Source organism: Dama dama, chromosome 4 (genome assembly GCF_033118175.1).
Source record: "Dama dama isolate Ldn47 chromosome 4, ASM3311817v1, whole genome shotgun sequence".
NCBI lineage: Eukaryota > Metazoa > Chordata > Mammalia > Artiodactyla > Cervidae > Dama > Dama dama.
This window is the reverse complement of record NC_083684.1, coordinates 48,932,550-48,957,282: the sequence shown is the minus strand read 5'-3', so window position 1 is coordinate 48,957,282 and position 24,733 is coordinate 48,932,550. Positions and strand designations below refer to the sequence as shown.

General features: G+C 52.2%; 1 protein-coding gene across 2 annotated transcripts in view; it reads right to left on the bottom strand.

Moving 5' to 3' along the window:
* CHST8 (carbohydrate sulfotransferase 8) overlaps positions 1-24,733 on the bottom strand; it is a 141,907-nt gene that overhangs the window by 53,459 nt on the left and 63,715 nt on the right. The window contains exons 1-2 of one of the 2 annotated variants that reach the window (XM_061135195.1): positions 23,012-23,140; positions 19,087-19,301 (exon numbers count right to left, since the gene is read on the bottom strand). In XM_061135195.1, coding sequence (XP_060991178.1) covers positions 19,087-19,216 — 130 coding nt within the window. In that variant the 5' untranslated portion in view covers positions 19,217-19,301; positions 23,012-23,140. Of the gene's footprint in view, positions 1-19,086; positions 19,302-23,011; positions 23,141-24,733 lie in introns of those variants that run through there. The other variant, XM_061135187.1, reaches the window with a different exon arrangement.

Genomic DNA, 24,733 nt, shown 5'->3' with positions numbered 1-24,733 from the left:
GAAAGGCAGAGGGTAATGAGCAGGAACCAAGGAAGGTCCCAGCATCCTAGCCGGGTTGGGGGGAATTCTGAGACTAGGGCAAGGAGCCCCTTTTCCAGACCTTGGCTCAGGGCTGCCCCCACTCAGGATGAGGTTATCTCTACTCTTAGGCTCTTATGGGACAGTCTGCTGCTGAAGGGTAAGGCCTAAAATTAAGGCTCAATGCCATGTGCTGCCTGGTGAAACTGGGAGGGCCTCCAGTGACCCAAGGCAAGCCCGCTCCCCACTCTGTTCCTGCAGAGAGGGTCCTCTAGCCAAAAAAAAAAAAAAAACAAAACACCCACCTATCAAGGGGACCAGACAGTTTCTGCTTACCCCTGGTAGCAGGTTTCCGTGCCCTGCCAGCCCGTGGCATTATCCAAACAAGCTGGGGACATCCTCCCGTGAGAACTAGGGGCCACCTCACCCTCTCGATACTACTAGCCTGCCTCCCACGGCCCCTTCTAGTTCTTTCTCCCTGTGACCAGAGGCGTGTGGCACGTGGGGTCCTCCTCCCCCAGGCTGTGACTAGTCCATGGCTGTTGAGCTCATCTGTCTAGTGTTGAGGGTTCACCATCCCCATAACCATAGGCTGGGAATCCCCTTTTACTAAAGAGGTGAACAGGTGCTCGGCTCTAGGAGTGGGGCTACCCTGAGGGGGCCAGGGCAGAGACTCAGAAGATATGCATTATGCTTCCAGGACGGAGCTACACTGAAAAGTAAAGTCCAAAGTTTACTACCATCTCTATTTTGCTTTGTAACAAGATAAAGATCTCAGAACTTCCAAATCCAATTACTGGCCCCCATGCAAGCTTCCACGTCACTGCGGTTCCTAAACCCCTGCAAGATGAGTGTTTATTTTTACTATTATATTTTATTCTTTGGCTGCGCTGGGTCTTTGTTGCTGCGCACAGGCTTTCTCTGGTTGTGGCAAGGGTGGGGGTCTGCTCTCTAGTTGCAATGTTCAGGCTTCTCATCGTGGTGGCTTCTCTTGTGGAGAACAGGCTCTAGATGTTCGGGCTTCAGTAGTTGTGGCTTGTGGGCTAAAGAATGTGGACCCAGTAATTGTGGTACATGGGCATGTGGGATCTTCCTGGACCAGGGACCGAAGCTGGCAGGCGGATTCTTAACCACTGGACCACCAGGGAAGTCCAAGTTTTTATTATCTTTTAAAGTAAATATTTATATTCAACTACATCACACACATGCTCAATTGCTCAGTCATGTCTGACTCTCATGACCCCAGGGACTGTAGCCCCCCAGGCTCTTCTGTCCATTGGATTCTCTAGGCAAGAATACTGGAGTGGGTTGCCATTTCCTACTCCAGGGGATATTCCTGACCCAGGGATCAAACACGCATCTCCCGCATTGCAGGCAGGTTCTTTACCACTGAGCCACCAGGGAAGGATCAACAAATAGATCAGTGGAAAAGAATTAAGACACCAGAAACAAATCCTTACGTTTAAAGCCAATTTATTTTGACCAAAGCAGCAAGGCAATTCAATGGGGGTAGGGAGGGGCAAGATAGCTTTCAATAAGCAGTGCTAGGACAACTGGATATCCACCTGCAAAAGATTGCTGTGTGTTAGTCACTGAGTCTTATCTGCCTCTTTGCGACCCTATGGGCTGTCAGACTCCTCTGTCCATGGGATTTTCCAGGCAAGAATACTGGAATGGGTTGCCAGTTCCTTATCTAGGGGATCTTCCCGACCCAGGGATGGAACCCGCATCTCTTGCATCTCCCACATTGCAGGCAGGTTCTTTACCATCTGAACCATCAGGGGGGTAAAAGACCATAACCTCACATAAAACACAAAAATTAACTCAAGATGTATCATAGACATAGAAGAGCTGAAACCAGGAAACTTTAAAAGGAAAGCCTAGGTGGAAAATCTTTATGATTTTAAGCTAGGCAAAGATTTCTTACATACAACACCAAAAGAATGATCCATAAAAGAAAAAAAAAAAAAAAGAGAGAGAAATGTACTTCTTCAAATTTAAAAACTTTTTGTACTTCAAAAGACACCATTAAGAAAATGAAAACACAAACCACAGATGGGAGAAATTATTTGCAAATCTAATAAGTACTTGTATCTACAAAACAAAATAACAACTCCATAAGACAAATAACTCAATTTAAAAGATGGCAAAAGATCTGAATAGATATTTCACCAAAGAATATATTCAAATGACTGATAAGCACATGAGAATATGCTCAATAGCATTAGTCATTAGAGAAGGCAAATTAAACTTACAATGAGATACCCTCACACTCACTAGAATGCCTATAATGAAAAAGACAGATAATAACAAGTGTTGATGAGAATGTGGAGAAATTAGAAGCCTCATACATTATTGGCAGGAATGTAAACAGTGTAGCCATTTTGGCAACAGTTTCTTTGAAAATTCAACATAAAGCTACTAAACAATCTAGCAATTCTACTCCTGAGTATCTACCCAAGAGAAAGGAAAACATATGTTCACAGGAAGACTTGCATGTGAATGCTGATAGTGACATTATTCGTAACAGATAAAAAGTATAAACATTTCAGGTGTCCATCGACTGGTGAGTGGATAAACCAAGAATCCATGGAACAGAATACTGCTGAACGATAAAGAGGGATAACTATTTGATGCAGGCTATGTGATGACAAGTGATCACAAACATGATGCCAAGTGAAACGAGCCAGATGTAAAAGACTACATATTGTATGATTACATTTATGAGCAAATCTATAAAGACAGAAAGTAGATTAGTAGTTGCCTGAGGCAACGGGGAGTGACTGCAAATGGCCTGAAAGAGCTGGGGAGGGGGCGGCAGCAATGAAAATACCCTAAAATTGGATTGTGGCGATTACAGAGCTCTGTAAATTTATTAAAAAATCACTGAAGTGTGCACTTAAAACAGGTGAATTTTATGGCATGTAAATCATACCTGAATAAAGCTGTTTTGTGCAAAAGGCTCTAGCCTCAGGCCTGGTGGCAGGTGTCCCCTGGTGCTTGCTGCTTCTCGCTAATCCTTCTCACTTTCTGGTCCTGGGATTTCACTTTCCTTCTGGAGTTTTAAGGAAGTTGTAGGTTCTGTTTTACCCAGGGTGGGTGGGTGCATCAGTTCTGACAGCCGCACTACCGATCTTTGCTTTCTTGGGATTCTGGCATTTTCTGCTCCCTGAGGAGGGCTGTGTGTTAATCTCAGGGAAGCAAAAGGAAGAAACAAAAAACTGGCTTGGGGGAGGGATGGTCCAGCCTGGGTGTGAGCTCCATCTGACTCCTGCTGTCAGATCTGGTTCCCTCATCCCCGCTCGAGGACACAGGACAGGTCAGGTGGGGATCACGCCATGACAGTGCCCTTCCTTCCTCTTTCTCTGATGAGCAGGGAGCCCCAGCATGGTCTCAGCCTCAGACCCTAATCTGGGGCCCTAAAGTGGAAGGAAGAGGCAGTTCTAGACATCACAGGACTCCTGGGACCAGTCTGCTTTGGAAAGAGGTGGGTGGACACCAGGAATTCCCCATCACCCTACCTTCTGGGGCTTACCAGGTGGCTCAGTGGAAAAGAATCCCCCTACCAGGAGTTTCAAGAGACTCGAGTTTGATCCCTGGATTGGGCAGATGCCCTGGAGTAGGAAATGGCAACCCACTCCAGTAGTCTTTCCTGGAAAATTCCACGGACAGAGAAGCCTTGTGGGCTACAGTCCATGGGGCTTTCAAAGGGTCGGACATGACTGAGCATGTGCATACCCACTACTTACTGTTGAGTTCCATGAACACAGGGACCTCAAGGTCCTATTCCCTGCAGATTCCCAATGTCTGGCCATGCTGGGACTCAATAAATATTTCTAACATAAATGAACAAAAGTGGAAAAGCACCTCCTGCAGTAAGAAATCACCTCCTTCTGATCGGTGGCCTTCCTGCCCTCACTGACTGTCATCCCATTCCCGGGCAGGTCCAGGCCGCCGGCACACATTTTGCAAGCCCTGTATATTGTACGTGCCTGATGAGCAGACTTGGTTGAGCCCAGAAAATCCTTTAATTACTGCCGCTACTTCTGGCTGGGTTCTGGGAAGGAACTAATTCGAGCAGCAATCACTCAACCTGAAATATTATGAATGTAATTTCATTATTTGGTCTGCTCCGGTCGCAGGCAGGGGGTTACAATAACTGGTTTGCCGAGTTCCTGCTGGAATGGTAATTAATTTCTCACCCACTTCTGTGGTGACAACCTGCAGACAACTCCTGCCCTGGTGCCCCAGTGACTTGCCCCAGCCCGGGCCCTGGTCGTGTGTGTCCCACGCTGCTTGTGGCAGGTGTGACTGTCAGTGTGCACAACGAGCAGTCAGCCCCAAACTTCCGTGGGAAATGTCCCCTTTGTGAGCTGCGAGCCCAAGGCACACACACACATACCTCGAGGTTGTGCAAATATACACTCCTGCACAAGATTGTGAACAGAGTCAGACACACACACCCATGCACAGAGGTCTCCGTCCTTCACCAGCAGGTCTGTGAACAAACCAGAATATGTCTGCAATGCACAGAAAGAAGTGTGCCCCACTCATCAGCATGGCAGTATCTGCAGGCACCGAGGCTGGCCCTCCAACACCGTGCGTCTCAGCTCTGAGTGGCGGTCAGTTGTTGTTCAGTCGCTAAGTCGTGTCCAACTCTTTGTGATCCCATAACTGCAGCACACTAGGCTTCCCTGTCCTTCACTATCTCCCGGAGTTTGCTCAGATTCATGCCCATTGAATCAGTGATGCCATCCAACCATCATCCTCTGCCGCCCCCTTCTCTTCTTGCCCTCAGTCTTTCCCAGCATCAGGGTCTTTTCCAATGAGTCGGGTCTTTGCATCCAAAGTATTGGAGCTTCAGCTTCAGCATCAGTCCTTCCAATGAATACTCAGGGTTGATTTCCTTTAAGATTGACTGGTTTGATCTGTGTCTTTGAGACCCAAACACCCAGGTTCTAGTTTAGGTACTATTAGTTCCTCGTTGTGTGAAAGTGAAGTCGTGTCCGACTCTGAGACCCCGTGGACTGTAGCCCACCAAGCTCCTCTGTCCATGGGATTTTCCTGGAAAGAATACTGGAGTGGGTTGCCATTTCCTTCTCCAGAGGATCTTCCTGACCTGATCAAACCCGGGTCTTCTGCATTGCAGGCAGACACTTTACCGTCTGAGCCACCAGGGAAGTCTCCTTGTTGTGAAAACTTGTGCAACTGACTCTGTCTCTCTGGGCCTCAGTTTCCCTCACTGTTGTGAGGCTTCAGAGTAAGAATATTTATAAAGCAGGTCAGGTGCAGTGCCTGGCACACAGCAGGCACCCAGCACCCATACCAACACACTGCTCACAGCACACTCCCAGGTGCCACCTCCCTGGGTGCTACTGGGACTCTCAGGGGCCACTCACAGCCCCAAGGCCACTGCCCCTGACGTGGAGCCACTCCCTGACCCTTGACTCCCTGACACTTCTGCAGATCAATTGTCTCTGGGCGTCCCACCCCAGGTGCCATGCCTGAATGGTGAAGAGTGATCTGGTGAGGTACCTGCTCCCTAAGCTGGGTAGGGGCCCCTTGGGCTCCGGGGGGCCACCACTGATCAGCAGACGCCTGGAAAAGTTCTGTTTGGGACTGGCTTGAAGGGAATCTTGCCAAGGCTGGAAAGAGTTAATGAGATCCTTGTCCGCCAAGGAGACCTACCACCTCTCTGTCCTGGGGGTGACGGTGGGGGTGGGTAGCACAGGGAAGGTGGGAGGGGGCAGGTCTCAGCCCCGAGGAGGTTGGGGTGGTGGACAGCCCCTATCCTTCCAGCCCATCTGACCAAGAGGAGGTGCCAAGTGTGACCAACTAACTCTGAAAACACTTTCTAAGATTTGAGCAGCCACTTATAAATCAGAAGAAATGACATAACTATATGTTACAGATGTCTTGCTTCCTTGAAAGAATAAAAAGGAAGATCTGGCTACCCTGGGCCCACATCCCACACAGAACTCTTGGCTGGAGCTGAGCAGCAGCCCTGCCTAAGGAGCCAGGAGCCATCTGCCCCCCTTCTCCCCCAACACCACTCCCCGTGGTCTCCCTGGCAGCTCTGTGCGGGTACATTTTCTGATGGGCCTGGTGACCTCACACTATTTTTTACTGACATCCTCATCCCTTCCTCTTCCTTATCTCCCTCTGTCCCAGGCATGCCCAGACCCCGAGGGCAAGGGGTGGAAAGCATTCACAGATACTTTAGCCTTTGGGGAGTTGGGCTAGGGATCCCAGACTCTTCCCGGGCTGCCTTTTCTTCCCAGGACCTATGCACATTGAGACATACAAGCAAAATGCCGTGAGGGGTTCACAGATGACCCCCTGGGTCCAACCCAGGTTGGGAACTGCCTGGGCTGAGAGTCACTGGATGGGGACTGGACCCTTGACCTGTTTTAAAGAAAGAAAAATAGCGCTAAGTTGTGTCTGACTCCTGTGACCCTATGGACTGTAGCCTGCCAGGCTCCTCTGTCCACAGGATTCTCCAGGCAAGAATACTGGAGTGGGTAGCCATTTCCTTCTCCAGGGGATCTTCCTGACCCAGGAATAGAACCCAGGTCTCCAGCATTGCAGGCAGATTCTTAACCAACTGAGCTACGTGGGACCTTCTTTGGGGCACCCAAGCTGGGGTGAGCGGGGAGCTTGGATGGGGCCAGCCTACTCTGTAGGTGGTCAGTCTTCAGGACTTTTGAGGAGGGCTGGGAAACACTGTGGCCAGGCTGTAGGGCTCGGGGAGAGGCAGCCCCCAGTCTCCTGTCTGCACCCCAGACCAGGAGCATGGGAAGATCCCCCAGGGCGCCTCACCTTTCTGTTGGGAGCCAATCAGCTGTGCAGGGGCATCGGAGCAGCAGCTGTTGAGGGCAATGGAACCCATTTAAGTTCGGCTGTGTTCCCCCATATAAATAGAAAATTTGAAATGGGAGAATTGTCCACCAAGTTTTACCATGATCCAAGTTAAAACTGTCGGTTTCCCTGGTGGGTCAGATGGTAAAGAATCCACTTGCAATGTGGGAGACCCAAGTTTGATCCCTGGGTCAGGAAGATCCCCTGGTGAAGGAATGGCAACCCACTCCAGTATTCTTGCCTGGGAAATTCCATGGACAGAGGAACCTGGTGGACTACAGCGTTGGACATGACTGAGTAAATTTTCAAGTTAAAACTGTAGAGCCACAAATCCTGAGGGATAAGCTTTATAATGGAAACATCAGCAGATACATAACAATGAGCTTCTGACTCAGATGAGATCTGCCTGAGTCCCCAGCTTCCTCCAAAGATTTTGGGAAGGACACCCATAGTGACCCTAAAGCCACATGAAATATGTCACCATAAATGGAAAGGCAGTTTATGTATACAGCCACCTGGCAGGCAGTTGGGGTTCAGGAGAGAGCCCCCACAGAGCCTGGGCCGAGGTACTCAGGTCTCAGCCCACACACAGAGCATCCCTGATGGGCCCGCTGCACCATGGACCCACAGAGGCTTCCAGAACCGTCCTCTAGCACTTCCGTTGTCATAACTACCACCGTGACCTTTTCCGGGTTGAAAAAAAACAAAGAAACACAAGAGCCACCCGGTGTCATGGAGAAAGGCGACGATCATAGCAACAGCCCTTGTCCTTGGATCAGGTTCCAGCACAGAACCACCTCTGTGTTGCCCACGTTAGCAACCCAGGGCTTCTGGAAGGTCAGTGGGACCTGGACAAGCATGTGCGAGGACCTGACCGGACCCTTCCCCATGCTGGCAGCAAAAGTCACTGTGTCCTGAGCCCCTCTCCCCACACCCCCTCCCACCGCCCTGAGACTGCAGACCAAGTGGGGCTGAGCAGGGAAACAAGCCAGGCACGAGGCCTCCCCTGGAGCCCTCTGCCTCGGGGACTGAGGTCTTGCCCTGCCCTCCTGCTCTTCCTGGCAGAGCTCTTGGGCTGAGCTGGCAGGGGGTGGGGGTGAAGGTTGACTCTGATGGCAAGTCAGGTGACCCCACTGCCACTGAAGATGCCTGGCTGGTGAATGGGCACAGAGTGGGGGACGTGTGGGGTGCATGCCCCACTGCTGCCTGCCCAGGTGAGCTCACCGTGGCAACCCAGACCAAGTGTACTTCTGGGGCATCTCACACACAGATCTGGAGCCCCCCTCCTCCTCCCTGGGTCCCTCCTATTTATTCTGGGCGGGGCAGATGGGAAAGGGGTCAACCCGCACCTGATCCCCGCTCTGGGCCCACGGAATAGTGACTCACACTGCCAGGGAATAGAGCCTGATTCACCTCCCAGGTGGGAGCCTGGGGGCCGCGGAACAATCAGCTGCTGTGGAGACACAACCTGAAACCCGGGCTTCCGGGGGAGGCTTGAGCCTCGGAACCTCCAGTCCAGCTCAGGTCGCTCAGCCCCGTCCAGCTCCACCTGGACTGGGACACAAAGGGAGACCCAGTTTCCCAGCTGCACTGTAATTTCAGAAGGGGTCTTTGTGTGGGCTCTGTTAACCAAGAAGCCAGAGAAGCCCTGGGGTTTGGGCAGGGAGTCAGGCTGCCAAAGAAATCTGCTGCGTGTCGGCAAGAAATGCCCTTTGAGAAGATGGCAGAAAGACATCAGAAAGTGTAACAACTGCTGACTGTGCCATTAACGAGCGGCAACGGGCGAGGAGTACAAAGTGAGCCTAGGAAGGCCTTTGCAAGCAGGCAAAGCTGAGTTTGAATCTGGGTTCTGCCACTCTAGCTGTGGGACTTTGGGCAACTGACCTTACCTCTCTGAATCTAAGTTCAGGACAATGATGCCTGCATCTCACTGGGTGAAGAGAGATAAAGCAAAGGCACCCGAGACAGTGCCTGGCGCCAATAAACGATAACTATTACTAGGTTTCAGGCACACTGAAGCTTAATTACATTGTCTCATTTAAAAAATTATCATCGTACATGAATGTAGAGCTCTGTGGTTTTCAAAGCCATCTTTGTCCATTACTTCATTAGAGGCTCACAGTGATCCTGTATTCTATTTTTAGCATTTTACTTTAGTTCCTTTAAAACATAAGTCTTGCTCTTATTGGATACGATTGCCCCAATTTTCCGTTCCGCTCTCCTTCTTAATTTCCCCACCCCGAGGAACCTTTAGCATAACAATGCTGGGACCATTTTCTATTAATATCAATTTTCAGATTACAGTGATAAGATGTCTGTTTCCTAATTTAATTAGGTGATTCCTGTATTTAGTTCCTACACACTCATTATTTTTCATTTAGCGTATTCTAAATGCACCAAAGAAAAAGTGAGGCTCTGGCTGGTAGACCTCCAGGGTGTCTTCTGCAGTGGGGAGGGAGGAACCCAGGAAACGGGGCCACATCAGAGAGGCAGATGCCAGGGGGCTGGGGGCTGGGGCGGTGTCTCAGGAGAGGGGATGTGCCGGGGCAGAGAAAGTCCTACTGCAGAGGGGGTCATGGTGGGCACCCCTGAGGGAGGGCTAGGGTCTTTCACAAAGCTCCCCCCAAAAACAGACTTCAAAGAAGTCTCCAAAACCGGCACCCCCAGGGCCCACCAGATCCTCTGGGCTCCTGTGCCAACACTTGAAGGCCATGTGATCTTCTTTTAAAAGAAAAAAATTTATTTATTTGGCTGTGTTGGGTCTTAGTTTCAGCATGAGGGATCTTGGTTGCGTCACGCAAGATCTTTTGTTACACAGCACGGACTCTATAGTTGACTCCTCCGTGCTCTAGAGCACTCGGGCTCAGTAGCTGTGGCTCGGCCTCAGTGGCTCCATGGCATGTGAGATCAGTTCCCTGACCAGGGACTGAACCGTGTCCCCTGCATTGCAAGGCAGAGTCTTAACCACTGGACCACCAGCGAAGTCCCTTGAGGGCTATGTGTTCGGACTTGTCCCCCTCCCTTCTCTGGCTCTCACTGTCTGATTGCTATGGAGGTCCCATGTCTGCCCCTCCATCAGTACTATTCTCTGCACAACTCCAGGGGGCGCCCTTCACACCATAGTTTAAATCAACTCTACCCTGGAATCAGCAGAGTCCAGTGTGAGTGGCGCCCCCAAAGTGTGCAGGCCCTGTCTCAATGCTCCCACTCCATCAAGGCGGGGCTCAGCCATCATGCCGTGGGCTCTGTTCACCCCTGGTCCCCAACCCTCCAACGATCCACACTGACCCCACCAGTTTTCTTCCCTCTGCCAGCACAGTGATAGCTGGGCTGACCTTGCTCATCGCCCGACCTGTGGCACCAGAAGGAACCCCCACTAAAGCCACTCGAGTTGAGCAAAGGGGAACAGGAAGCCCCAGGAAGGAGCTTGGAAGGAGTACTGCTACAAGCATCCTGGCCCACAGTCCTGACTTTGAGAACCCAGTGCATTCTCTGTCACGGGGCAGGCCCTCCAGAGAACTGAAAACTCAGTTACCCAGCATTAATTTTTCTTTTGGTTTTGCGTGTAATGCGTGCTAAGTCACTTCAATTGCATCTGACTCTGTGCAACCTTATGGACTGTAGCCTGCCAGGCTCCTCTGTCCATGGGATTTTCCAGGCAAGATTTCATTTCCTCCTGCAGGAGGTCTTCCCAACCCAGGGATTGAACCCACGTCTCTGACGTCTCCTGCAGTGGCAGGCAGGTTCTTTACCACTAGTGCCACCTGCGAAGCCCTTCTTTTTGTTTTTACCTAGAAATAATTTCTCTTCGCTGTGGTCACAGAAAGGCGAGGCAAGATATGGCGGGTGAGGCAGCCTTCGTGAATCCTGGGCAGCATTTGGTGAAGAGAGTTTGAACATACATGCTTGCAGGTGCGTTGTTTAGAAACACTGGGTTCTGAGAGTCCCAGCCGTGCTGCTTTTGCAATGATATATTGCCAGCTACTTAACAGGATGGATCACTGCAATTACATGTCACTTCTGATATTCACAGTCACAACAAGGAGGTGTCAGCTTTGCAAGGGTTGTAGGAAATATATATGATGTTCCGCAATGCCGTTAGGAAAGGGTTTTAGGAGACAGACTCAAGAGGATTCCAATAAAACCCACCTGCCTGGGCAAAGCAGATGGCACCATGGAAACTGGAGGGGCTGGTTCCCCTGGCCGGGGAAAGAGTGTGGGCACAGGCACCCAGGCTCCAGAGGCTGCCCATCCTCCGGCAGTGGAGAGGGGGCAGGACGGCCACACCACTTCTGGTTATTCCATCACCCTCACATGGGTGAGCTGTTGAGAGCGACTCAGCAGTTACTCCTATGGCCTTTGGCCTGGTGGCGTCTCAGGGTTCAAAGGGTCACAACGGAACAAAGGCAGTCGCTGTAGGAACAGGACAAGCCCTCTGAGATTGTTCTGTAGCCTTCAGAGTTGGCATGGGCAGTAACCATGGAACCAACAGTGAGAGCCACACTTTCCCTGGCCAACAGAGTCCTGCTCCAGGGAACCAAAGGAAAAGTTGTGTCAATTTCTGAGCCAATTCTGGCTCTGTCAGTTTCTATGAGATATAGGGCACCATACTTAGCATCTATCAATCCTAAAGGAAATCAACCCTGAAAACTCATTGGGAGGACTGATGCTGAAGCTGAAGCTCCAATACTTTGGCCACCTGATGTGAAGAGCTGACTCCTTGGAAAAGACCCTGATGCTGGGAAAGACTGGGGGTAGGAGGAGAAGGGGGTGATAGAGGATAAGACGGTTGGATGGCATCACTGACTCAATGGACATGAATTTGAGCAAGCTCAGGGAGATACTGAAGGAGAGAGAAGCCTGGTGTGCTGAAGTTCATGGGGTTGCAAAAAGTTGGACATGAGTGAGCGACTGAACAACAACAATTAACGTGAACTGTGGAGAGACACCCTGGGTGCTGAGTCTCACCGAAGTCCACTTCACTGCTGATGCTGGAGCTCAGCGTCTTGTCACCTCTTGTGCCCTGGAGAAGGCAATCAAGCAAGCCACAGCTCCCCTCCTCCAGGAAGCCCTCCTGACTCCACTGGTCAGGACTCTGCCCTCGGGTGTGTGACAGCGAAGGAGTGAGTGTGTGACCTGTGTGAAAGGAGACGGAGTGGAGGAGTGGGGCAGAGTGGGAGCGTCTCTCGCCTTTTCCTGTGAGTCTGCAACCCTGGGTGGAGGAGACACAGGGCAACTCCACACACTCTGCCTAGCATCTCAGAGGCCATCTGCCCAAAATAGAACACGTGGTCTCTACTCCCTTCCCCCAACCACTCCCTGTCTGGAGTGCCTCCCTTGATGGGTGGCACCCCAACTCCCCTCTACCAATGCCAGAAACCCTGAGCCAGGGTCACCTTGAAACCCTGACACTGCCCTCCTCAGCCTCCCATCCACATGGTTGCCAACTCTGCTCCGACCCTATGATGCCCCTGAACCACCCTCTCCTATCCCTGCTTGCCTGCCCCAGGCCTCACCCTCTCTTCTGTCCCCACTCCACCCCTCCCAGCCACTCTCCGTGCGCCTGAGGTCTCTTCCTCTGCTCCTGTCCACAGCTTCAGGACATGCAGTCACTGGAGGGGGCTCTCTGACGGCTGCTGCACCCTCAGACTCCCCAGGGCTCCCCAACTGAGCCTGCAGCAAAGGCTTGCGCCCCTGTAACACTCCAAGGGCTCACGGGAACCGGGGCCTGCCTGAGTCTTCAGCTGTGAGTCTGGGTCTTTAGGTCTCACGCCAGCCCCTGATGGAGCTCTTCCCGTGCATATTTTCTCATGTGTCCTTGATCCACACTCTGCTCTGGGCCCAGACAGGTCGGACCAAGTGAGCATCACTGGTGTTGAGAAGGCAGGAGGTGCTTCGGGCAACAGTTGGCTCCCTACAGATGAATCCCAGCAGGGCTCGTAACCTCTCTTACCTTAGGAGTCTTGTCTCTCATATGGTGTAATGGTATTTAACTCAAGGGGTTCCAAAGGTATTAAATGGGCACTAAATACATGTCAAATGTGTGTCTTAGTGCTGGGCACACAGTGGGCAACTGGGAGCATTAGCCCCCATCAATGTTGTCTGTGTCCACTCTGTAAGTCTTGGGACCTCATTTATTGTAAGAATTACATGCACTACAAGCTGAAGCTCCAATCCTTTGGCCATCTGATACAAAGAGCCAACTCATTGGAAAAGACTCTGATACTGGGGAAGACTGAAGGCAAAAGGAGAAGCGGGCAGCAGAGGATGAGATGGTTGGATGGTTGGATCACTGACTCAATGGACGTGAATTTGAGCAAACTCCAAAAGATAGTAAAGGATAGGGAAACCTGGTGTGCTGCAGTCCATGGGGTGGCAAAGAGTCGTACAGGACTTAGTGACTGAACACACACACAAACATGTAAAGGGGAACTTCCCTGGTGGTCCAGTGGTTAAGACTCCACACTCCCAGGGGGCATGGGTTCGATCCCTGACCAGGTCAGGGAACTAAGATCCTGCATGCTGGGTGGCACAGCCAAAGAGGAAAAATAAAACCACATAAAGGGCTTTGCACAAGACCTGGCATGTGGTAAACTTTTGTTATTATCTATTATTATCCCATCCCTGGATGCCCTGGAAGTAATACCCTGGGGCTGGTTATGGACTGAGTCATCAGAGACTGTCTGCACTCGGCCCCCTGGGCCATCCCTGTGGCTGCCTTTCTCCCTGAGCATCCCAGCACTGCCCTCAGTCCCCGGCATCCCCACCCACAGTTCCATGGCTTTGGGAAAGCAAACAGCCACTTCACTAAAACATGGGGGTGGCCTGCTTTAATAAAAATCCACTCTACAAAAACCAAGCATTAAAAAAAATAATAATCCACTCTACAAAAACCAAGCATTAAAAAAAATAATAATCCATTCTACAAAAACCAAGCATTAAAAAAAAAAAAAAACTATCTCTAGTGTGCTAGCAATAGAATCTGTATCATAAGGTCACATTTTTGAAAACATATCAACAAATAAGCCAATCCATGCACTGTTCACTTTGGCTTCACGGGTCACTAACAATGTCTCACCTCACCCCATTAAAACAAAATCCATCCCACTTAAAAGAATGAAGAAGAAATGGTACAATTAGAACATCACAGGGGAGGGAGTTGGGGGAGAGATGAAGCTGGAGGCTGGGGTTAGCAGATGTAAGCTTTTACAGGCAGAATGGATAAACAATGAGGTCCTACTGCATAGTACAGAGAACTATATTCAGAATCCTATGACAAACCGTAATGGAAAAGAATATGAAACAAAAGAAGGTATATGTATATATAACTGAATCATTTGCAGTAATTAATATAACATGGCAAATCAACTATACTTCAATTTAAAAAATAAATTAAAAAGAGAACATTGACGTGTGCAGCCTCGATTGGATGGTTTAGACCAGGGGGGCTCCAACCTCTGGGCCACTGATCAGTTTCAGTCTGTGGCCTGTTAGGAACCAGAACGTACGGCAGGAGGTAAGGGGCGGGAGACTGAGCAAAACTGCATCTGTATTTACAGCTGCTTCTCATTGCTGACATTACTGCCTGAGCTCCGCCTCCTGTCAGATCAGCGGGGCCTGAAGCATCGCGAAACCATGCCCCTGCCGCTGTCTGTGGAAACATTGTCTTCTGTGAAACTGGTCACTGATGCCACTGCGTAGGCTAGAGCGCGTGCATGCTGAGTCACTCAGTCGTGTCTGACTCTTTGCGATCCCATGGGCTGTGGCCCGCCAGGCTCCTCTGTCCGTGGAATTTTCCAGGAAAGAATACTGGAGTGGGGCGCCATTTCCTACTCTGGGAAATCTTCCAGATCCAGGAATCGAACCTGCGTCTCTTGAGTCTCTGGCATTAGCAGGTGAATTCTTTACCACTGAGCCACTTAGGAAGCCACAGGGTCAGTGGCTAACCAATAGCTCAAAGCTGGGCAGATGTACTCCTCCCCACAGAAGAACACAGGGCCACATATGAATTCTTGCCAAAAAAGGGAAAACAAACCTACCTCTGATCAACTGCTACATATACTTAATTTACAGGGAGTACAAGTGGCGGAAGGCTGTGTTGCGCTATACCAAACAGGCACAATCAGCAAAAACCCCAACTGTGGGAGACTTACAGGACCTGTGACCTAGTTTCCTCTAATGAATAGCAAGGGGGAAATAAAGGCAAGCAGGACATCTTAGAGACTGAGAGGGGCTTAAACGACTCGCCCACTAGTTGTAACGAGTGAGCCTTATCCAGATCCTGACAAAACAAACGGGAAATAAAGGTATTTATCACATTTGCGGGATGACTAGAAATGTGAACACTGGACATTTGATGAGATTAAACAATTGTTGAATGTTAAAAAAAAGAGTTCTTATCTTTTAAACTAGGAAATACATTGAAATATATATGGCTTTATGGTTATGCAGGGAAGCGGGGTGGGGATAAATTGGGATTGACATATACACACTGCTATACATAAAACAGATAATTAATAAGGACCTACTGTGTAGCACAGGAAACTCTACTCAGTACTCTGTGATAACTTACATGGGAAAAGAATCTAAGAAGGAGTGGATGTAGCTATATGTATAACTCATTCACTTGCTGTCCAGTAGAAACTAACATAACACTGTAAATCAACTATATGCCAATAAAAAAATTTTTTAAAAAGAAATATTTAGGGGACGTCCCTGGTGGTACAATGGATAAGAACCCCCCTGCCAATGGAGGGGACACAGGATCCCTGGTCCAGATGATCCCACATGCCGTGGAGCAACCAAGCCTGACAGTCAAAACTACTGAAGCCCATGGTCCTACAACACGTGCTCTGCAACAAGAGAAGCCACAGCAGGAAGAAGTCCTCACACCACAACTGGAAAAAGCCTGCAAACAGCAACAAAGACCCAGTGCAGCCAAACTAAACCAGGACATCTTTTAAGAAAGAAATATTTATGACTGAACTGATTGGCCCTAGTATATATACTTTGAAACGAGAGAAGTGTATGGGGCTGTGGATGGGGCCCTGTTGAGGCTGTTGGGTGCCCGGGACATGGGGTTCACTGCACTATTCTAATCTACTTCTCTACGTGTCCGAAGCTCTCCATAATACAAAGTTCTGCTTTGTATTAAGACATGTATATAAAGACAGGCCACTCATAACACACATGTGGAGAGTGCCCTCTGCACCTCCAGAGCCAGCATGTTGGGATGTGTTATTCCCAGTTCTGATTGGCTCTCTTCCACTTTGGGAAGGGGCAAGAGTAGTCTGGGTCAAGACGTGAGTTTCCGGTGGCCTAAGGGCCTGGCAATATTGGAGATATAAAAACAGTAGGATAGGCAGATTCTCTGATACCAAAGAACACCTAATCTTAGAACGAAGGTAGGTTAACCAGCAGTGATTTATGTTCCAAAAGGTTTGACCTAAAATATAGCAAACATTTTGGAAAATATCGCTTGGTTTACAAAAGTTGGCAATCCCACAGGATTGCATCTAATGCACAAAGCAGGTGAGATTTGCTGACCGGTCTCTGAGAAGTTCAGGTGCTTTTAAGAGCTGGTAACTGCATGGGAGAAATCTGAAGGACAGGCCAACCCCAATGGACCACAAGCAGCTAATGACTGTCTGCCTTTTCAAGCTTGTTTCTGCATCTTCACCCGACCACCCTCCCCCTCCCACCTTGGCCAACGCCACCAACAGCGGATCCCAGACACTCCATTCCCAGGAAAGTTTCTGCTGCTGGAAAAAACCCCAGAAGAGCCTGTGGGGAATGTCCTCCGTAGATGCCCCCACCGCCTTGCCCAATCTGGATGGCAGGGCAGCCTCCCACATCTACATCTCCCAGGACTGAAATTCTGACTTGTCCAGGACTCTTGGGGCCAAACCACCCATGCAGCTGGATACATAGACTTTGTAAGCACTGGTTTCCAACAGATAAATGTAATCAAGGTTTATGTGCACAGAGAAGACAACAGGATGGGATTGTTTCACTTGAAAGATCAGAAGAAAATTGTAACTAATGTTGTGGAAAATTACTTTGATATTGCTTTCTTGGTACCGAATCACAATTAGGCTGCCGTGAGAAGTACAGGGGAAGAATAAATGAATAGTAACAAATCAACACAAACAGCCTGTGTCAGGAACACTTTGCTCAGGGAGAGTAACGTAAGCATTACTTAAAGTTTTATGACTGTGTTTGAGGTGATTTACGTAGAACGTACAGGTTCTACATCCAGGTGGTCCGGCTCCATTTACAGCCAGAAGAAGGGAGCTCAAAACCCAAGCGTGCTCCTCACCTGGGTCTGCCAGGTCCCCGGCTACAGCGGGAGGCTCGCCTCTGCTTCCTGCCATCCAGTCTGCCAGTCTACCCACCCCAGAAACCCTCACTGTCCGCTGGGTCCCCACTCCACCAGTAATTGAGGTAATCCACACGTGTGTGCACCGCAATAGCTGTGCAAGGCCATGCCAGCTGGCAGGGACAGGAATCCACGACACAAGAGCCAAGGTCTCTGGGTTGTCAGCTGCTGCGGCATGGCAGGGCATGTGTCGCGGTCACCAGGCAGCGACCCCACTCAGGACTATCGCACCGGTCCCCAGAAGACACCACGGATGGGCACGCGGCCCCATCCACACCACAGACACACTCGGGTCTTCTCTCCCAGGCTTGTCCCACAGAAAGCAGACACAGAACACGAGGACCCTCTGCCCACGTGTGCCCCAAGCGCGCACACACACAGCAAGACGTGCAGAGAACGCACAGCGCCGTGATCCCCAAGCCGCGTCCGAGAGGCCTCTGTCGGGAGCTCGCTCCCGCTCAAACAACACACAACTGCGGAGAACAACTCTGAGTGCTCTGGGCGGCGCGGCCCGTGCAGCTAGGCGCCGCTCACACACGCCGGCCACGCTGGGGCCCACGTGAGGCTGCAGAGTCTCCACAGAGGGACCGGCTCAGTCACGGGTCTCTGCTTCCGCAGCTGGGAAGCAGCCAGACTCATCTTCGACAGCCACCTCCGTGGAGGGTCCGGCCCAAGCGTGAGTCAGCACCAGTGACTCACCGCCGGCTCCAGGGGGTCCGCCCGGCACTGGGCTGCCTCTCGCTGACGCTTAGGGATGAGCAGAGCGACTCTCCAGCCTCTCCCGCCAGGGCCTCCAACAGCAGCTGCCAGGCCCAGCTCTGGCCTCCTGCTCCTTCCGCCTTTCCACGTGGCACCTACGGGCCCCCAGCCCGAGCTCAGTGTGGATGCAGGCTGCCCTGAGCATGTGAGCCGAGGCGGGCCCTGGGCCCTCCCCACTCAGGGCCAGGGACCCCCTAACACTGTGTCCCACACTCCTGGGCTGTGGGCTGTAGGCAGAGATGGTGCGGGGGATCCCTCTGCCTAAACCTCCAGCCTCCACGCCCCTTTCCTTCTGTCCATGTCCGGGAGCCCAGGGGTGTCCAGCCATCAAGGACCCTCCCCTAACAAGGCCTCTGGGACCTCTGTTGTAAACACAGGTGCTTGGCCTGGCAACCTCACGTGATGCCAACGATTCCTGGCCTTGGCCCTCCAGGTCGGCCGTGCTCTCTGGGGCGCGGCCACCTCCCAGTCAGAGGGGCCTTGCCTGAGCGTCCCTCTCCACCTTCTGTCCACCCTGAGGCTTCAGGACCATCCTTCCTGCTCTCCCCTCACTGCCATCCCCACCTCTGCGAGTCCAGTGGGCTGGGAGGCAGCAGGTGGGGAGGCCAGCAGGAGGCTCTTCAGCTTTACAAAACCGGGAGGCACCGAGGCACCCTAACTTCCTCGCCCAGGCTGGAGAGGCTGAATCCGAGAGGTCCCCAGCGCTGGGCAGAGAATCAGAGTCCCATTGGGGAGGCCTGTGCTCAGAGAGAAGTCACTTGTCCTCTGATATCCCAGACCATGTGGGAGAGGACCCAAGAGGTGGTGAGACCCTGAAATCGGAGTTTCACCAGAGGCAACGATCAGATGAGAGAGGGGCAGCCTGGCCATCCTTCCCAAGAGGAGTGCACCGGCCAGAGGTCAGAGGTCAGAGGCCAGAACCCTGTGGCTGGTGGCCTAACTGCAGATATAGTGCTCCCACACTGCGGCTGGTGACTGGAACCCCTGCCTTGGCCCTGGGGCAGCACGGAGGCCTGCACCTCGGGCGGGAGAGCCGGGTCAGGCAGGCAGTGGGGCCGAGCGCGAGGGCTCACCTGGCGCCTGGTGGGGGGCGAGCTCCGTGGGGTCCTGCAGGCTGATGAAGAGGAGGAGTCCTGCAGCTCCGAACAGCAGGATGGACGAGAACATGCAAGCCAGTCGCATCGTTCCTGCTCGCGGGGACATCCGGGGCTCGCTCCGGGGTCACCTCTTGGGTGCGGGAGGCGCGTTCTTCCCTCATTGTCCACACCGGGCGTCCATCAGGCCAGGTCTACGGAGCAGTGGGGGAGAAAGACGGCCCATCACTGAGGCCCAGGGTCCTGGCCACTGCTCGTGACCAAGCGGAGTCCCTGGACCACTCCACCCTTACTCACACTTGGGCTTCTCAAGCCCAAGGAGGTAAAGGCTGGTCACCACCTGTGGCCGAGACACCAGCTTCCTGCCAGGGTCTCCTGTATCTGGACCTTTAGAAAAGCCACGGAGAGTGATACTCCCTAGCTCCCGCCCAGGGGGGACCCTGGTGGGGACCCCTATCACCCACAGCCAGAAGACAGCGGCCACCCCCTGCACTGTTCAGGCAGAAATCTTGGTCCCTGTGGCCCACAACTGGCCCAGCAGAAACAGAAGCTCTTGGGTCTGTCTCTGCCTTTGCTCCCGTCTACAGGATGCTGGGGACAAGGGTCTCCAGAGAACCAGCAGCTTTGAGAAGGCCCAGGCCCAGAGATGTCAGGGACTGAGTGACTCACCACTGTTCCAGCCAGACCTGTCCCTGCCCCTGACAGATGGAAGGATGAGCTGGGTAGAATCAAAGCCCTGCTGGATAGTCGCACCAATAGGGGCTGAAGTTCCAGCCAGGTCATGGTCATCCTAGCTCTCAAAGCGATCTGGAGCTGAGATGGCGTGGCCAGACCCAGATCTGACAGATCCCAGGCTCAGAGGCTGTGTCCCGGCAGATGGACATCTGCTGCTCCGGCCACTCCAGACCCAGGCCATGCCCATGTTGCTTGCCCCCACCCTCATTCCCCTTGAAGTAGAAGAAATGCCTGCCAAATATCCCGATACCAACTAGTGACATCAGTTAGATCAGGCTATGGGTCAAGACGGGGGTACCCTGGGACTTCCCTGGTGGTCCAGTGGTTAGGATTTCGATCATCCACAGTAGGGGGCATGGGTTCAGTCCCTGGTCAGGAAAACTAGGATCCCGTATGCCATGTGGCTGAAAGAAAAAGATGACAGCCCCCCAAGGCCATCTGCCTAAAGGAAAGATGTAAGTTCCTGCAGTGTGGGTAGGCTGGGGGTGGGCTGGGGATGTGGCAGGGTGGTTCAAGCAAGCTATCACTTTTTCCCCTTATCTTCACCCGATCCTACCTACCTGGGTCCAGGGACACCATCCTCTTTCCACCTAAGGAGTCCTTTGGGAACATGCCCCTGCCTGGCACAGGGCAGTGCCCGAGGAAGGCTGAGGCCAGGTGGGCAGTCCCCAGTAACCCCTGAGACACAGCAGGGTGCTGATCAGGTCCCAGACCAGATGTGCCACTCAGCACAAGGATGGTCCCTGCTTGGAGTCTCCTTGGCTTGACATTCTGGACAGAGAACCCATCTCTGACCCGGCACCTAGGCTCTGGGGGAGGAAACCCCAGCTTTAGTCCCTCTGTATCCAACCTGAAGGTGGGGCACGAGGCAGGAAGTGATACCCAGAGAAACCCCACCCTCCCTTGCCCAAACACACATGCCCAAGGACTAGACAGTTCTCAGCAAGGCTCTGAGGCTGAGAGTTAAATTGCAGGTTTGGGTTTCTCCCCTCCGCAGTCTCTGTAATTATTTTTTCACTCAGTTAACTTTAATTAACCTGCCCCAGGCCTCCATGCACGGGAACGCGCCTGAATGCCAGGCTCTCTGGGCTGTGTGAGCAGGAGGTTCCCACGACCTCCCAGCTTTCACGTTTCGGAAGCAGTGCTGACCGGGCGCTGTTTGCCTCTGGCATTGGCTCCAGGGTTCCAGCCGGCCCTGACCTCCCTGCAACAGCCCCTCCCGCACCCCCACCAACACCCGCTGCAGAGAAAGGCAGCTGCTTCCTGCCAAACAGGGATACCCTGCCTCCAGCTTGCGGTGGGTGAAAATGGGCAACATGTCCCCAAAGGCTCAGACCCTGAAGCCCCTCAGGGTCTGCAGCCTCCTTCTCCATGGTGGCCCCAGATGGGACCATCCTGGGGACCTGGCTCATCATTCCGAAAAGACACAGGTGCAGGCGTGCAGGCCCCAGGCTCCAGGGAAGGACAAAGCCCACAGCACGCCCGATGGCCTGCGGTCTCCCAGGCCCCTCCCTCAGTGATGACAGGCCCTCTGTGCGGGACCCACAGGTTGATCCTATAAGTAAGGCCATGGTTATAAGGACACCCAGTTCATGCTGGCCAAGGTGTTGACATACTGCCTGCAGACACACCAGCCTTCAGAGTGAGACACGAGGTCAGGAAACCAATCTGATCTAGGGTGAACCCCCAAATTAGGACATTTCTTAAGGTGGGGGAGAAGAAAGAAGAGAGAAGGAAGGGAAGAAATGATTGCAAGTCGATGGCCAGCAGACACAGTGGCCTGGTAAAGCAGCTAATAATGTATTGCCCAATCTTGACCCAAAGACTATTTGATGAGAAAAAGGGACTCAAGGCACATGTGATCATTACTGCATTGTTTGTATGGTGGCTGGCACTGCAGAAGTGACTACAGAAGAGCTGGTCAGTTTCCTCTTCTTTCTAATCTGTCACACGGCCACCATTCAAGCCGGTACAGATTTCCCTCCTCCTCCAGCCACGACCTGTCCTCACTTGTTTCTGAACCAGCCCAAACCAAGCCCACCAACTGGAGCCAGGCTCCCAGCAGCCCATGTGCCTGGAGCCAGGCTGAAGACCACATCCCTGACCCCAAATCTGGGGAGAAGAGAACACAGCCCCAGAACCTGCACTTTCATGGTGGCAGGAGCATCAACCATTCAAGCATCTCAGTTTAGAGACTCTCCCCTTGTTAGCCCCCAAGAGAATATAAGCACTCTCTCTACACCCAGAGCCATGCGTGGCTTCCCCTGCCCAGACTTAGCTTCTAAGCCTCAGACCCCAGCATCCACCCCTGCACTGGGCCTTTCTCCCAGGGTTGGCTCTCACTGGAGACCATCTGATTAGCTAACTCCCTGCTTCGTGCAAACAGGAATCAAAGGTTAGCCTGCCTCCTCTCCCGGTGGAATGGTTTGCAGCCTGACTGAGTCTTCAAGGCCCCAGGAGGGAAAGAACAACATCACAGAATCTGTAGGAAACTCCTCTTTAAAGAGAGCCAGGTGAGATATCACCAGCAGACCATCAGACACTCCATACAGAGGGCACATCTGATCCCCTACAGTCCCCACGACAGTCCTAGTCTTCAAAGTCACCTGTTATTTTCAAGGCCACAGGGAGATGCTGTCCAAAGGTTGTCTCCCTCTCCTGCAAGTTGAGCTGCTGCCTGGGGAGGGGACACCACAGTCAAGGCTGGGGGTGGGCTGCCCAGGACCCCACAAACACATTCACAAGCCCCCACTCTCAGTGGGACGGGTATAGGCTCAGCACGCCCTGCATCACACTCTGATAACAAGTGAAGAACCTTCTCCTACTTCCCTTCTAAGATCAGCAGACAGGAAGAAAATTCAAATGATGGAATGGAAGGGGGAGGGGGGAGGCAAGAAAAATAAACAGCCCATTGAGATTTCAGAAGGTCCTGCCCTCCTCACAGTTCCTAGCGCTCCCGGCGGCTTCTCTCCCTGAGGCCCCGAATGGCGTCACCAATTTTTACAGGAAGAAAGAGAAATCCAATTAATCTTGTAAACACCTCCTGGGACACAGGGCAGGGCCAAGGATTTCTCCTATTTCCTTATTTATCTGATTTAAAATTTTGTCTCTAGAAAATTCACTTCAGGGCACAAGCAAGGACTTGGGAATTCAGCCAAAACGCACGCACCTCCAGTGGCGAAGGGCCGGCAGGCAGACGGACGGACGGCTCCAAGGACACACTTGGCTGCGGATGCTCCAAGGCCCGGATACTCCCCCAAGTCACCCAGAGGACCCCCTCAGGCTGTGGAGACCCACCTCTGTGCCCCACTGGAGGCAGCAGGAGGCGTCCAGCCTCGCGCCAGTGGGTGCACCCACTGGGTGTGCGGGCCCCGGGCCCGGGAAAGTTCTCCGTCCAGTCGTTTCCTCCTCGAACCGGCAGGAGTGAACAATGACGTCCCTCCTGGCTGAGGGCTCCAAGAGAAGCTGCTCATCGGGAGAGAGGCTGCTATGGCAACTTGAGGAGAATGGAGCCAGGCATTGCCGTCACCTTGAATCCGGCACCGAGCATTCCGCTACGGCAGCAGAGGGGGCCACGCTTCCAGCTCTGCCCCCACTGAGGCCGGCGCTGGGGCTGACCCACCGGCTTCCCTCCTCAGCCTCCTGGCCTCGGTAACTCATTTGCTCTTTGCTGAAACAAAGCGCACAGCCTAGTCCCCTGAGAACACCACCTCCATCTGTTTTGTCAGAGTTCTTTCCTGTGTTCGGCTCCTGCTTACTTCTGAGATGGGGTTCTTCTCGAATTCAGCTCATTAAAATCCTGCAGCTAATTAAAACCTCTCTAACGGCAGCGGCGGCAGCAGCCGCAAACTCTGGGACGAGTCCCTCCAGTTTTTATGCACAGGCATAAAGTTGCAATGCTCTGTGAGGATGACGGATGCCTGCAAAGGGCTCAAGACTCTGAGGCGGGGCTGCAGACTCCTGCCTCACCGCTGACACAGCGGAGCGCTGACCTGGGTCCTGAAATGGGCAGGGCCCAGCCTCGGCACACCCGGGCAGGCACGACCGCACCCCATTCCTGGGGGAAGCAATTTACTTGATAACCACTCTCTTGTTACAAGGCAGGGATTCCCTCCAATCTCCCACGCTGTCTGCAGGGAGAGAGAAAGGCGACCCTGAGGCGAAGGCCAAGGTACAAATCAGGTTCAAACAGCCCCAAACCTTGTCTCCACAGCCCCACTAGGAACACCACAGCCCAGTTTCCCATCACTGCTCATACAAAGAGGATGAAGGAAGCCTGAAAACACACAGCCACGGCAGGAGGGTCCCGAGAGCCCGGCCAAGATGTCACGGGCTGCGGTGTTATCTTCGCTATTAGGAATAAGCCACACTACGGGTATGATCTCCGTCCAGAACTTATATTTTTAGGGTACTTTATTACAGTGGAACAGGGTATGGAAAAATAAACCTACAGGTAAAAAAACTAACTCCCTCCTCACCAGCTTGCAAGCAGTATCCTCAATCTTGTGAGCCCGGGGATCTCGGTTGTATACAGCCCTTCCTCCCCTATGTGGACAGCATTCTCATGCCTGTTTTGGACTCTTTGCTCATCTTTGTATTCCCAGCACTTAGCACAGTGCCTGGCACAGGTGATCAATAACCTCTGCCACATGTTGAATGAGTGTGAGTTAATAGAGGTGATTGGACCATCTGGAGAGAGGCACTCCATGAACCTGGAATTTTAAAAAGGTCATTTCTGTTTCACGGAGCTGAGGGTCTGTTTTGATCAGGTCTGAGCTGGAATCAGGTTCGACGAGTAGTCTAATCCTATGACTGAAGAACAGACAAGGAACTGAGCTCTACCAGGGAACCCGATGGAAACTGACAGCTCCCAAACAACCCAGGCACACTC